This window comes from Astatotilapia calliptera, chromosome 15, assembly GCF_900246225.1.
Source record: "Astatotilapia calliptera chromosome 15, fAstCal1.2, whole genome shotgun sequence".
NCBI classification, from domain to species: Eukaryota; Metazoa; Chordata; class Actinopteri; order Cichliformes; family Cichlidae; genus Astatotilapia; species Astatotilapia calliptera.
The window spans coordinates 5,649,088-5,662,625 of NC_039316.1; the positions used below are offsets into that span (position 1 = coordinate 5,649,088).

A 13,538-nucleotide genomic window follows, 5' to 3' on the forward strand; every position below is an offset into this window, starting at 1 on the left:
GCGAAAATGAAAACCAGCACAAAGAGACATTTTAAACCAATCACCACAGTGATTCTACTGTAGCAACATGAACACAGAAATGGATGCTGCCTGCTCATCAGTTTGTTACCTGTTGAAGTTCAGGATTTGGCTGAAACACTGAAAGAATGAACAATTATAAGGAATTGAAGTACTCTTTAAGAACCGAATACACTGAATACAAGCAGATGATAAAAAAAAAATCTAAAAGTTATTCTCTTACATATATACCCACAGGCCATTTTATAAGGTACACCTGTTCAACTACTTGTTAATGCAAACATCTGATCAGCCAATCATTTTTCACCAACTCTAGGCATTTAGGCATGTAAACATGGTCAAGATGACCTGCTGAAGTTCAAAGCAAGTATCAGAATGGGGTAGAAAGATTATTTAAATTACGTTGAACATGACATGGTTGTTTATCTGAGTATTTCAAAAACTGCTAATCCAACAGGTTTCCCACTCAACCATCTCTATGGTTAGCCAAAAGGGTTCCCAACACTGTCCGGAAAAGAGTTAACTGATGAACTAATGAAATGGCTGGTGAGTGTATATGTGTATTTCTTATATATAGTCACTAAGCCTTTAGATACAAAAATATAACAGAATACATGATCAAATTCAAATATGTAACAAATCTGTGTCAGTAAATCATCAACATAATGTTAAAAGGCACCACCAACAAATATGCCCTACAGAATTGCAGAAAGATGCTTACAAGTTTTCAAATGTTTTACATTTTAAAAAGTTTTCTTTATATTTATTGTGTTGTATTTTTTTGACCTTTAACCCTGACTCAACGAGTCAGTGATTCCAGAATAATAGAACAATAAATCTGCAAGATAATGATGATTTGAAGAATACCAAACAGTCTGCAAGCTTACAGCCATACCACTCTGAGCAAGCCCGACTGGTGAATCTAAATTGTCCACAGGTGTGAATGTGAGTGGTTGTTTCTATGTGTTAGCACTGCATCTGGGTGGTGACCTGTACGGGGTGTACCCTGTCGTAGCACACCCCACGGCCCTGATGAGGATAAGCAGAAGAGAATGGATGAATGGATAAACAGTCTGTAGTGGCTTTGCAAGCATCCTCCTGCGAACCAGTCAATCCATCTACTTAAAGATGCAGAATGCTGTCAATTCCTAAAATTGTTGAAATCAACTAAATATTATCAGTTTTGGGGATTTTTACATCAACAGTGTGGACCAAACACATTACAATTTGTTGGAAATTACAAATTTTAAGACACAAACTAATTGAATGAATCAGAAAATAATGTGCTTATTATCCATTACTTAAAATGTTAGTGGCAGTCCTAAAAATGCACAGACTTTCATATTTATTCCACTTTGTGCTGCAATTCGAAACATTATGTTGCCTTCTTAATAATTGTGAATTATTTTATTAGTGATGTTGGCAAGCTTGAAATTCTCTTTAGGGTGTTAAAGGAATTTAGGTTGTTCTGAAGTATGTTTTGCTGTGGGTTCGAGACTGGGGAGAGAGAGTTTGAGGAATCACTAGGCTGCCTGGTGGAACTCCAATCAGTGATTGAGTCTGAAAATTGGGAATTTGGGAATGACTCCAAAGATAAAGATAAAGTAGGGTTTTGAATTCCCTTAGATGACAGCTCATCCTCACTGCCTTTGTGATCCCTGGAATAATTCCTAATATCCCGGCGGAATGATTTCTCTGTGTTTGCTTCCTTCTTACACAGAATAATGTAGCACTTTGTGAAGAACTGACAAAACAAGATGCCGTAGGCTGAGATGAGGATAACAACCATCTCCACTGCTGGAATGTACTTGCCTGTGACATTGGCATAGACTGGACCAAACATGATCCAGGAGATGAAGTAAATGAGCATTGCAAAAGTGATGAACTTTGCATCATTGTAACAGTCAGGCAACTTTCGTCCCTTAAAAGCAACACCAAAGCAGATTAGAGCCAAAAGGCCAATATAGACTAGCATGGCTCCAAATGCAGGAATTAATTTCTCATTACAAAACATCAGTTTCATGTTGTTCTGTGTGATCTCTGAGTCAGCAGTTGGAGGACTGTGTATAAGCCACGTTGTAACAATAACCACTTGACCTGCCATGCAGACTGCAATAATGAGGTAAGGCTTGTAGAGCTTCTTCAGCACACTTTGAATGACCGGGTCAAACTCAAAGGCTAAGACGATCTTAAAGGACTTGACCATGATGCAGGAGACACACAAGGTAAAACTCAAGCCAAACACCACCTGCCGTGCTTGACACTGATAGCTATTGGGTGGACCACCAAATAATATAACACTAGTAAATGTGATCATAAGGGAGAGGAGGAGAATGATGCTGATTGGGCCAACAGATGAGCGCACAACAGGGGTATTCCAGTGTGCAAGGAAGATGATCCCAACAACAATGGTAAGCACTGCTCCTAAAGAAGTAAAAGACAGCAGCACAATAAGATATACATCACCCCATTTCAGAAAATCAGTTTTTCTTGGCAAACACTTTGAACTGCCTTTTAGGGAGTAATAGTTTTTTTCACAAGGATTGCACTTCTCTGAATCTGAAAAGAAAGAAAACAAGATCATTAGAATATGTAAGTTGGATTCAAACTCCTTGAACTGTCAATGCAATAGACTGCAATATAAGCATTTTAAAACACTTATTTTGGCTTTTATGTAGTTTTACAGTTAACTGATACAAATGGAGTTTACTGTTTCTTTACATACATACCAGTGGTATTGGAAAAGGTGTTCTCAGCACAGGGTTCACACTGATAGCAGCAACGAGGCTGGCCCGAAACTGAAGTCTTACTGTAGCCAGGCTGACAGCTGTCTGTGCACCTGGAAGTCACGTTTCCCTGAGAGAAGAAAGAATCATGATTTTTTTTTTTACAGTCTGTATAGTGTACTCTCTTTATTCTAACACACAAGTTTTTATATGCTAACTGCTTCTTAAACAACACAAGAACAAGAAAAAAACAAGGAAGGAAAGTAAAAAAGAAACTGAGGAGCTAATCCAGTACACACAGTCATTCAGTTTTCAAGAAAAACTCCTTAAATTGAGTATTGACATTGATAAATATATGACAAATAAAATAAACCTATGTTCTTGCTGATGATAATGGTAATTTTCAAATACTTAGGTTATCATTTTAGTATGCCAATATTAGCACAACTAAGTATGATCAGATTGCCTTTAATTTCATTCACAAAATCAGTAGAGAGACAAATTATGACCTTTGACAGTGCAAGAGTTAATAATTTAACCCAAAGTCTGTATCAAATAACATGGTAATCAACAGTGATTTCTTTAAATATGAAATATCAATATCAGCATAGCATTAGAGTAATATTTAGTGAATCACCAGAATTGGTAAGATTCATCTTCTACACATCTTAAATATTTTTTTAAATATCAATTCAACATGGCTTATGAATGAACCACCAATGAGTCCAACAATATATTAATCCTGCCAACACTGACTGTAGATAATGTGAATATCTAAAAATAAAAACAATGAATGAATGGAAGAAGAATAAAACAATTTGACAGTGGAGGGCAAGTTATTACTTACAATGTAAATGTAGAAAGCATGTTTTGTTTCCTGCGAGATGAACGTCAGGCTATTTTGCAATATACTGTAGCGAGCTACAATGTCATTTACGTCTAGAGACTCTGAAGTCTGCTTCCATAGGACGATATCGTATTCAGTGTTGAGGTCACCATGGGGATCAAATGAATAGTTTTTCCCATCCATGTGGAACTTTGCCTTCCATAGGGCTCCTCGTAACTGAAATTGCAGTGTGTGTGAAAATATTGATTAAAAATAATGTATCTAAAGTGGACAGGACAAAACATCATACACACAGATTAGGTACAACATTATGACCAGAGACATGTCTTTTCATCATAGGACCTATTAGTGGGTGGGATGTATTAGGGAGCATGTGAATATTTTGTCCTCAAAGTTGATGTATTAAAAGCAAGAAAAATTGGCTAACCGACTGGGTCAGAAAATCTCCAAAACGTCAGCTCTTGTGGGTTTTTCGTGGTCTGCAGTAGTCAGTATCTATCAAAAGTAGTCCAACAATAGAACCAGTGACATGATCATGAGTGGCCAAGGCTGACTGATACACATGGGGAGTGAAGGCTGGTAGAACTACTATATATACCCCATTTCTCCTGCAATCTTTTTTTTTTTTTCTTGAAGCTCCAGCTTGAGAGTTCTGTGGAGGGAGCTTTAGGGTTCTTGAGGTTTCTGTGCAATATCTTTGCTGTTTCTAGGACTGCATTTCTCTGGACAGAGATCTCAGATGTTGTTCCTGGAATCTGCCAAAGCCACTCACCCAGTGTGGAGGTCACTGGCCCAGCTGAGAGAGGAGCTATATCTCCTAAAGCTTCGTTGATATTATTGCTGTAGATCAAGTGGTGTGGATCAGTGAACTGATGTCTCGTTCACTACTGGCATACAGCTTGATGTTATCCATGTAGAAGAGGTGGCTATTGACTACTCCATTCCATAGTCGGAATCCATAGCCAGTCTTTTTAATGATCTCACTGAGGGGGTTCAGCCCATGCAGAACAGCAGTGGAGACTTGATGAAAACTTGTGCTATTGGCTTGAAGTTGGTCTCTAGTGTTCAGAATCAGAATCAGAATCAGAATCAGTTGTTTCCCCCAGCCACATTGTATTCCTGATGAAGGTCTTACTTCATCAGTTCTTAATCCAGACTTTTCAGGATCCATGGCATGGCATCCAGGCAGTGCACAGCTTGGTGAGTATGGTCTTGTCTTATTGGCTGGTAGTTGCATGGGACAGGTCCCTTCTACTGTCCAAGCCTTCGTTTAGCCATTCCAGGTGTCTCTCGTCCATTGGCAGCTGGTTCATTTATGCTGCCAGATGCTCGTGAAGTGCAGTCAGCTTCTTTAGCCAGTAGGCATGAATTATGTCAGGCCCTGGTGCTGTTCAACTCTTCATACTAGGGACCCTTTTTTTAGATGTCTGCATCTGTGATGGTCACTGGATCCTGTTCAGGGGAGATGTGGTTTGCTCTTAAATCAACTAGCCACTGAGCCTTTTTTGGGTTGTGGCCTTCCATTTGCTTTATTGACAAGGCTGTGAGTCTTCGCCTTTAAGTTTTTAAGGCCTCAGGTCTGCACAGCTTGCTGCAATTTTAGGCACCCCTTTCTTCATTATCACCTTTCTGCAGTCCTGCATCTTGGCCTCTAGCCTCCTTCTCCATGGAGGGTACTGCTCCTTGTGCTGTTCATCTTCCACCCATCTTGTACCAAGCATCTCAGTGGTCACTGCTGCCATGGTGTAGATAAGCTGGTTGGTTTTGAGATCTGAGATCTCTGTCATATGTATGTATGTATGTATGTATGTATGTGTATATATATATATATATATATATATATATATATATATATATATATATATGTATGTATGTATGTATGTATGTATATATATATATATATATATATATATATATATATATATATATATATATATATATATATATAGAGAGAGAGAGAGAGAGAGAGAGAGAGAGAGAGAGAGAGAGAGAGAGAGAGAGAGAGAGAGAGAGAGAGAGAGAGAGAGAGCATTTACCTCCAATGGGGATGGGCGTTTTGTCTTGCAGTCTCTCTCAGTGCAGAGGTCTTCAACAGCCTGAGCTATTGCTTTAACCGCCAGTTCTATACTGAACACAGCGGATGGATATATCATAGTCTTTAACTTCTCCGATGAAGTTGACCCATGCTGCTTTAAAAATGGGTTGTTGTTGTGATGGCTTGGATTTTCATCAAGGTCATCGAGATATCGCTTCAACTTGGTTGTGTTTCCAGATTTAAAAGTGATCCCAATGATTGTTCCTATGTCACTCAAAGTATGTTTTTTTGTATTCAGTATTTCAGGTGATTGTGACCAAATATCACTGGCCAACCAAATTCTCCTTGTTCCTTGAGGATCATTGAGAAGTTTTTGAAAAATATACATCATATGGTCAGGTTTTGCGAAGGACACAATGACACTGACGTTTTCATTATCTATGATGGTTTTGACTGTAGACTCAATGCTCTTTCCCAGCAAATAATCATTTAAATTATCTGGAAGAACAGAGGTGAAGGCGAAGCAGATGCCTTTTTGGTTTGTATAGTACCAGAGCCGCTCAGTTATATAGCGAGCATATTCACCATCGGTTGTCAGCACACCGACCCAAGTCCATCCATTATTATCAAGAATCTCGGAGATGGCACGAGCTTGGTGATTATCTTGTGGTACAGTCCTCATAAAGCTTGGAAAACGGGTTTTATCACTTAGAAGGCCAGAGGTTGCACCATAACTTATCTGTGGAAATAATCACAAAACATTGTTTGGACAAGTGAAACATGCTTTTCATATTCTGCCTGCATTCATTCTTTTACAGTGCAAGGATATTTATGGTTATGTTTTACAACAAGTTTGAAAAAATTAAGCACTGTATTATCACAGCTTGTTAGCTGAGTACAGAATGGAAAGGTATATCAGGTCATTTCATCCATTCTCTGAATAATAGCTGCTGCTGTTTGATTAATAGACTTTACATTCAGTGATAACTACTACTACTAATCATCATCATCATCATCATCATAATCATAATAGACCCAAATAGTCAGTCATACCTCGGGTATATATTCCAGGTTGAGTAGCCTTGTAACTGCTATGGCTATCTCTGAGTAGTAACCACCAATGACAGCAAGGACAGGGGAAGACTGCTGTGCACTAGTGTTACCTGCAAAAATGTATTCAGTGACACAATTACTGGCATTTACATTAACTTATATTAAGACAGTAGGATTACAAACAGTTACATTTACATTTACCTAAACTGTGGGCAAAAATCTTTATTTAGGTGTAAATTTGACTAAGTGTAGCTTTTCAGCATGTACATAATATTACTTTTATGAAACTACAATTAAGACAAAGGAATTAATCAAACCGACTAGCCAGAAAATTCTCATATTTTTCACTTTTTTCCCCCTCAGAGTACTCACAGTTTCCCCTCATAAAGGACGGGATTTTTCTCAGGGAGGTAGTAACGTCACCACAGGAGTCAAGTATAAGATATCCCAAGGTGAGGTTCCCCAACTCTTGCTTCTGATTTATCTCCTCCAGCGCCTGCACCATTATCAGAGACTGGACCAGGTTAGCCGTGCTAAACCTGCATGACACAATCAGATATGTTATATACAAATATACCCTAATTTAATACACACTTTGACACTCATTGCTAAAGAGTAACAGCACCTGTCACATATCTGGTTTTCACTGCCATCATAATTCACAGTGACATTAACGCTTTCGTGAATCGGAAACAATCCTCCAATAATGATGTCGCCTTCTGCTGTGGCCTGTTCGAAGGATTTGGTACCATGGTGTGATAAAACTACAAAAAAGATGCAGAAGCTGAAAGAATGTTTCATCTTCCTCCAGCTGTCCATCTTGTCAATAGAAATCTTCTTCGAATAATCTCCGAAAACGTGCTCTGAAAAATCACTTGTGTGTATCCCTTCAGTGTGTTTGCAGAAGACAGAGCTGTGGATAAACCTCTTTAACTTGAAATACTGCTTATCTTTTTTTTTTTTTTTTTTTGGGGGGGGGGGGGGGGGGGGGGGCTTTTTATGGTCACATGGGGTTTGATGTCACTTCAAGACATGGAATGTGAAAATGTTATCGCTACTTCCAGGTAATTATTCTGATAAGTTTCAGTGTGGTTTAAAAAAACAGATAAGAAGTATTTGGACAGGTGTTGTATTGACATTACTCATATCCACTGTGTATAAAGATAATTTGGCTTACAGTTCAGTAAACCAATCTGTTGGCAGTGCTGTTATATAATACTGACATACTATCCTACTATACTTGGCAAGACAATGCTAGGTATTTCCCCAATAGGCTTAAAAATAATTCTATAGATGCTAAAGTAAGAAAAAGAAGTAAGAGGGCTCTGGTGCTAAATTCTTAACTTATGTCTTATCTGTAACACTTGTTTGTGACTTTGACTGTGATCTTTAATCAGGTTAAACAAGATTTGTTGCACACACCTCTGTACTGCATGCATTTCCTTGTCTCTCTTGGCTGCTTTTCTGATTTTATTGCCTCAACAAACCCCCAAATTGTTCTGTTACAAAAGAACACAAGAAGAATATGTTAAAAAAAATAGCATCATATTAATACAAGTGAAAATGTGCTACTAAAAATACATAAGGCTACAAAATATCCAAGCATAGAAAGTATCTAAGTTCATTTAAGCTTAATTTATAGATTTATGTGCTTTTTGATACTCCACTACATCTAATACTTTTACTTAACTACATTCACATCAATGCTGCTGTTAGCAGTCTCTTTGAGGATTTAAAAGTGTGTATTTACACATAAAAGTGCTGTCCATCCATTTTCTTCCATGTACACAATTCAGGGACACTTGAGCCAGAGCCAGTCCCAGATGCCACGGGGGAAGAGGTTGGGTGAAACCTGTACAGGCTGCCGATCTGTTGGAGAGCTAACAAAGAAAGGCAGACAAATGTTCATGCTCACATTCACACCTATGGACAATTTAGAATCAACCTAACCACCCTATGCATGTTTGGATTGTGAGAGGAAGCATGAGTACCGAGGGACAACTCAAGCACAGATTCCACACAGAAAGTCCCCGGCCTGGATTTTAACAGTGGACTTTTCTACTGTGAGCCAATGGTGCTAACCATCATGCCGCCCCATTAAAATGAGTAATCATCACACAGTTGCTGCAGCTTTGTTTGTAAAATATCATGATGTGAATTTCCTGTTCCACTTTAGATTGAAATCTCTTGACCTTGGATGCCATTTGAGTACAAAGCACTCTTTGTTAAGTACAGTGAACCAGTCTGACAAAGTTTAAGGTTTCTGATATGGTGCTTTATCCTGCTGAAAGTAGACAGAGATGATCATAAATTAATGGACATGGTCAGGTATAATACTCAAGTAGTCTGTGGTTTTTAATGATCCTCAATTGGTACCAAAGGGCCCAAAATGTGCAAGAGAAAATATCATCTACACATTATAATACCAGCAGGAGCAGCGGCCCGATGGAGCTGTTTTTTCATGTTGTTCGCACCAAATTGTGATCCTATCACTTGCATGTTACAGTAGAAATAGAGACTCATCAGACCAGGCAACGTTTTCCCAATCTTCATCAGTTTTGGTGAGCCTGTGTGAATTGAAACCTCAGTTTTCTCCTCCTAGCTGACAGCGAAAAGGAGAAAACTGAGCCATGGTGTGGTTTTCTGCTCATATAGCTTATTTGTTCAGTGGTTCAATGTGTTGAACATTTAGAGATGCTCTTCTGCATACCTCAATTGTAACAAGTGGCTATTTGAGTTAGTGTTCCCTTCCTATGAGTGGAGAGAGTCATTCTCCTCTTACATCAAAAAGCCAGAGAACTGTTGCTCACTGGATATTTTCTCTGTTTCAGACCATACTCTATAAACACTAGAGATAGTTGTGTGGTAAATTCCCAGTAAATCAGTAGTTTCGAAATACCCAAACCATCCCATCTGGCACCAACAATTATGCCATTTCATTCCCATTTTGTTGCTCGGCCATCTTAACCATGCCTACTTGCTTAAATGCTCTGAGATGCTGCAATGTTATTGGCTGATTAGATATTTCTCTTAACAAGCAGATGAACAAGTGGTCCTAATGAAGAAGAGATAAAATTCTCGAAGATCAAAGTTCTTTTTTTTTAAATGGGTTAAGGAGCAATCTTGTGCTACGGTCACACATATGAAAGAGGAAGTTAAACAGAAGTATCAGGTTATCAGTAACATTCTTGCATCTATCCAGTGCACTGAATGTCAGTTTCACTACATGTCTCTTGATTGATTCTGACAATATAACAATTACAAGTTTTTTTTTTGATAACTAAATCCAAGTGCAAAGTACAAAATGGAAGAAGGAAAGTCAGATTTATTATTTTTGTTACATATGATTTCACTGTTAAAAGGCACTGCTTTACTTATTTAAATCACCATGTCAACATGAAAACTGGAACATGGAGCATCTGACAGAAGTCGTGTCACAAAAGTCATCTGATGTAAAAAAAAAAAAATCTGCCAAATCACGCACGTGGAGCTACTTGCTGTGGTGACTGCTTGTGAATAAATGAGGAGCGGAAAGTATCTCCTTCGCTATAAGATGCCACAGTCCTGTTGTTCTCTGCTTTTGTTACTCGTCGAATATCAAACTTGAGCATTATTCTCTTGTGAATAACTTTGTATTAGCAACATAGACTGTATAAAAGGATAAGCATGCAGTCTGTAGAGAAATATGATGTGTATGATGTGAGTTTGAAGAAGTGCTTGTTGTTTGTGGCCTGAGAGCAGTTTCAATTCTAGTGTGAAAAACCTGAAGTAGAGCTTTAGATACATTATAATTACAATTGCAAAAGTGACTTACAGTACAATATCCCGCGAACACACTGAGGCGTCATGTTCAAAGCAAACTAGTTATTTCAAACAGTGCAGCACATGTTTGCATAACAATGACAATGAAAATACTTAAATTAAAAGTGAAACAGAATTATAACAATTAAAATCTGTTTACTTGTCGTAATGTTGGAGCTGTGCTACGTTTTACACAAACTAAGTAGCCATGCTGTGTATTTCAATCAGCAATATTGTTCACAAACTAATGTTAATAACCATTAATACAAACCAACTCACTCTATGTACTTCCCAGGTTTTGAGACTTTTATCACTTTCTTTGTGCCATTTCTTTCCCACATTTGCTTACAATAGCATTCACACAACTGTAAGGCCTTAAATAGAGTCATGTCAGTTGAAAGTCTGCACAGGGTGGATTTTCCAGTCTCCTACCTGCTTCTCTGCAGGTTTTAAAGGTGTGAAAGGACTTTTGTCATTCTTCAGATATTAAAAATAGCAGGAAGGTTTGTTCCACGTAAAAGAAAAAAAAGATAAGACTTAACAGTAAGACGGAGGTACAGCTTTTACAGACATAACTACAGCAGGTTGTTTCCTTCATTCCAGTTTTTAAACTTATTGGCAAGGCTGCCAGCTTTTGATTGATAGGGAGTCTCAGTGTACACAGTGCCACTACTCTCAAGCACAACGCACTACACACCTAGTGTTGCAGAGTCCTTACTTATGCAAGTTTTGTCAGCTTTAGATTAGAGTGTATTATGTTTTCACAAATTGATATTTTTAGTTATGCCAATGATACAATACAATACAATAAAGATTAACTTTATAGGAATGACATGTTAGTTTGTGACAGATAATCAAGAAAAAGAAACAAAAAACAACATTTTTGTACTCCCAGCAGAGGTGTCTTCTGTACAACTTTAAACTTTGTCAACTTAAACCTCATTACCTATGCATGCTGTTTTCTGAATCACGGTTCAAAAAATAATGTTACCATTAGTCAATACTAAAAGACGTGGTATAAATACTTCCCAGTTTTAGGGGGTGTTTTCACTTTCTCTGTGGCATTGCTTTCTCACATTACTGTCATGTTTCACCAGTTCAGATATTTTCAAAAATGTAGTCCCTCCAGATATTTACGCATGTGGTTTGAAAGTCTGCAGTAAGCGGATCTTCCTGTCTACTACTTGCTTCCCTGCAGTTTGAAGGAATGACAGGACCCCGAGCGCAAGAAAGCTTCTGCTGCGTCTGCGCATACTCAGTTCATTAAAGGAAGGCAGAGACGGGAGAGGGGCGAAGTTTTACCAGACTTCAGTTATTTAAAGTAGATTGAAGTTTTGTTCCACGCAAAATAAAACGAAAAAAAAAAAAAAAAACCCATTGACATACCGGTAAGGCTACTCAGCACAAATCTTTGCGGATAATCTGGAAACCACGCCTACACCCTGTCTGAACAAGTTAATCAAGTTGTTTAGCGGATGTTGACGTAGCTTCGTGACTTTGAGTAGGTAAGCAAAGTTTTGTTTACCTTATTAGCACTAGCTAACTCTTTCGTTCTTTAACTATTTTAACCATTGCTTCGGTTAACCAGTTTACACTACGCGTTTGTTTAATTTTGAGCTTGGGCATTTTACTTTAACAATAGCCTCTTTGTGTGCGTTCAGTCAAACTGTCAAACAGCTGTTTCAGAGACACTTGTTTCACCTTGTGTTACTTGTAGAAATGTCTCAGTCAGATTAAGACTAAACAACGTTGTCCCGCTTTTGTACTGTGAATGTTGTTACTCGTAAATTTATTTTGTGCTAGCGTTGAGTAAAGTTCTTAACTCGTGGCCTATATTGCAGTTTTGATCCGCGTGACTCAGCGTGGCGCATCTGTTTCAGTGAAGGTGGATCACTAGAGATGAATGTTAGTTAACATGGAGCTAAGTGGCTAAATGACACATCACCAGTATTACTTCACACGACAAAAAAAGCCACAGACCTTATCAGGTTTCTGCACGCATTTCAGAAAGCAGACTGCAGTACACTACAGGAAGCTGTCAAGTGTTAATCAAGCAGAGGGGAACGCACATGTACTTAGTTTCGCAGTCTAAAAAGTCACATAGTACAAACAAGTAATTGTATAAAATACCACCTACCTAACAGCAGTTGATAGATTCAACTGTATCTAATATGAACAGCTACAAAGACGACCCTGCTGGATATACAAAAGTTATGCATTTACTACACTACACTCTTACTACTTTTACTTCTGTTATAAGATCTCTGTAGTGCTTTTCTCGGAGTTATAACTAGCAGCTGCCAATGCATGCACAGACAGCAAAAACTGATTATCGCAACACGGTTCAAGTGTCTTAATCTGGAATATCCTCTGATTTAATCTAGAGCCGCAAGACTTGAAACTTGCTTTTGAAATGCTGAAAGTTGCAGAGTTGTGAAACGCTACGGCCTATTTGTTTGCTATTGCTCACTTAAAACTCTGATAATCAATTAACTAATTAGGTCATTAAGTCAAATAGCAACTAATGTAGTGCTCCATAGCAAGGTTCCTTCTTACTGGGTACTACAGCTTTCTCCCACAGTCCAAACACATGCCTCTTAGGTTGGTGCTTCTGAGCTGGCTCTTGGCATGAATGTGATCATAAATTGCTGTCTGTCTCACCCATGTGACAGACCCGTACCAGTATCTGTGACAGCTGGCATAGGCTTAAATACTACTGAAACCTTGAATTGGATGAGCAGAAGAAAATGGCTAGATTATTAGCAAACATTTGCTGGTTTCAGCTTTTCCAGCATATATCCTCCTTTTACTCGGGCTGGACAATTCTAAGACTTTTACATCAAACACCATTTATGCAGTTTGAGTCCTGCTGCACTGTCAAGAGGACATCTTGTAAATTGTTTTTAATTGTGCTGCCACTTTTGTGGGGGTTGGGCTAAGAGAGAACATTAACTTTCATTTCAAAATGACGGAGAATTTGCAGCTTCCACATTTTATTGCCCCAAAGGAGGCTAAGTGATCCTTTCTTGCTAATATTATGACTCTTTTGCTTAAAAAA

At 38.3% G+C, this 13,538-nt stretch overlaps 1 protein-coding gene across 1 annotated transcript; it reads right to left on the reverse strand.

Annotated features, from left to right (window-relative positions):
• Positions 1-1,278: 1,278 nt before the first annotated feature.
• LOC113037112 (G-protein coupled receptor family C group 6 member A-like) lies at positions 1,279-7,498 on the reverse strand. The gene is made up of 7 exons (XM_026193772.1): positions 7,305-7,498; positions 7,052-7,218; positions 6,680-6,789; positions 5,628-6,365; positions 3,592-3,807; positions 2,748-2,874; positions 1,279-2,577 (listed from the first exon to the last, which is right to left on the reverse strand). The coding sequence occupies exons 1-7, from the start codon at positions 7,496-7,498 to the stop codon at positions 1,421-1,423; spliced, it is 2,709 nt and encodes a 902-aa protein (XP_026049557.1). The 3' UTR covers positions 1,279-1,420.
• Between the last annotated feature and the right edge of the window lie 6,040 nt (positions 7,499-13,538).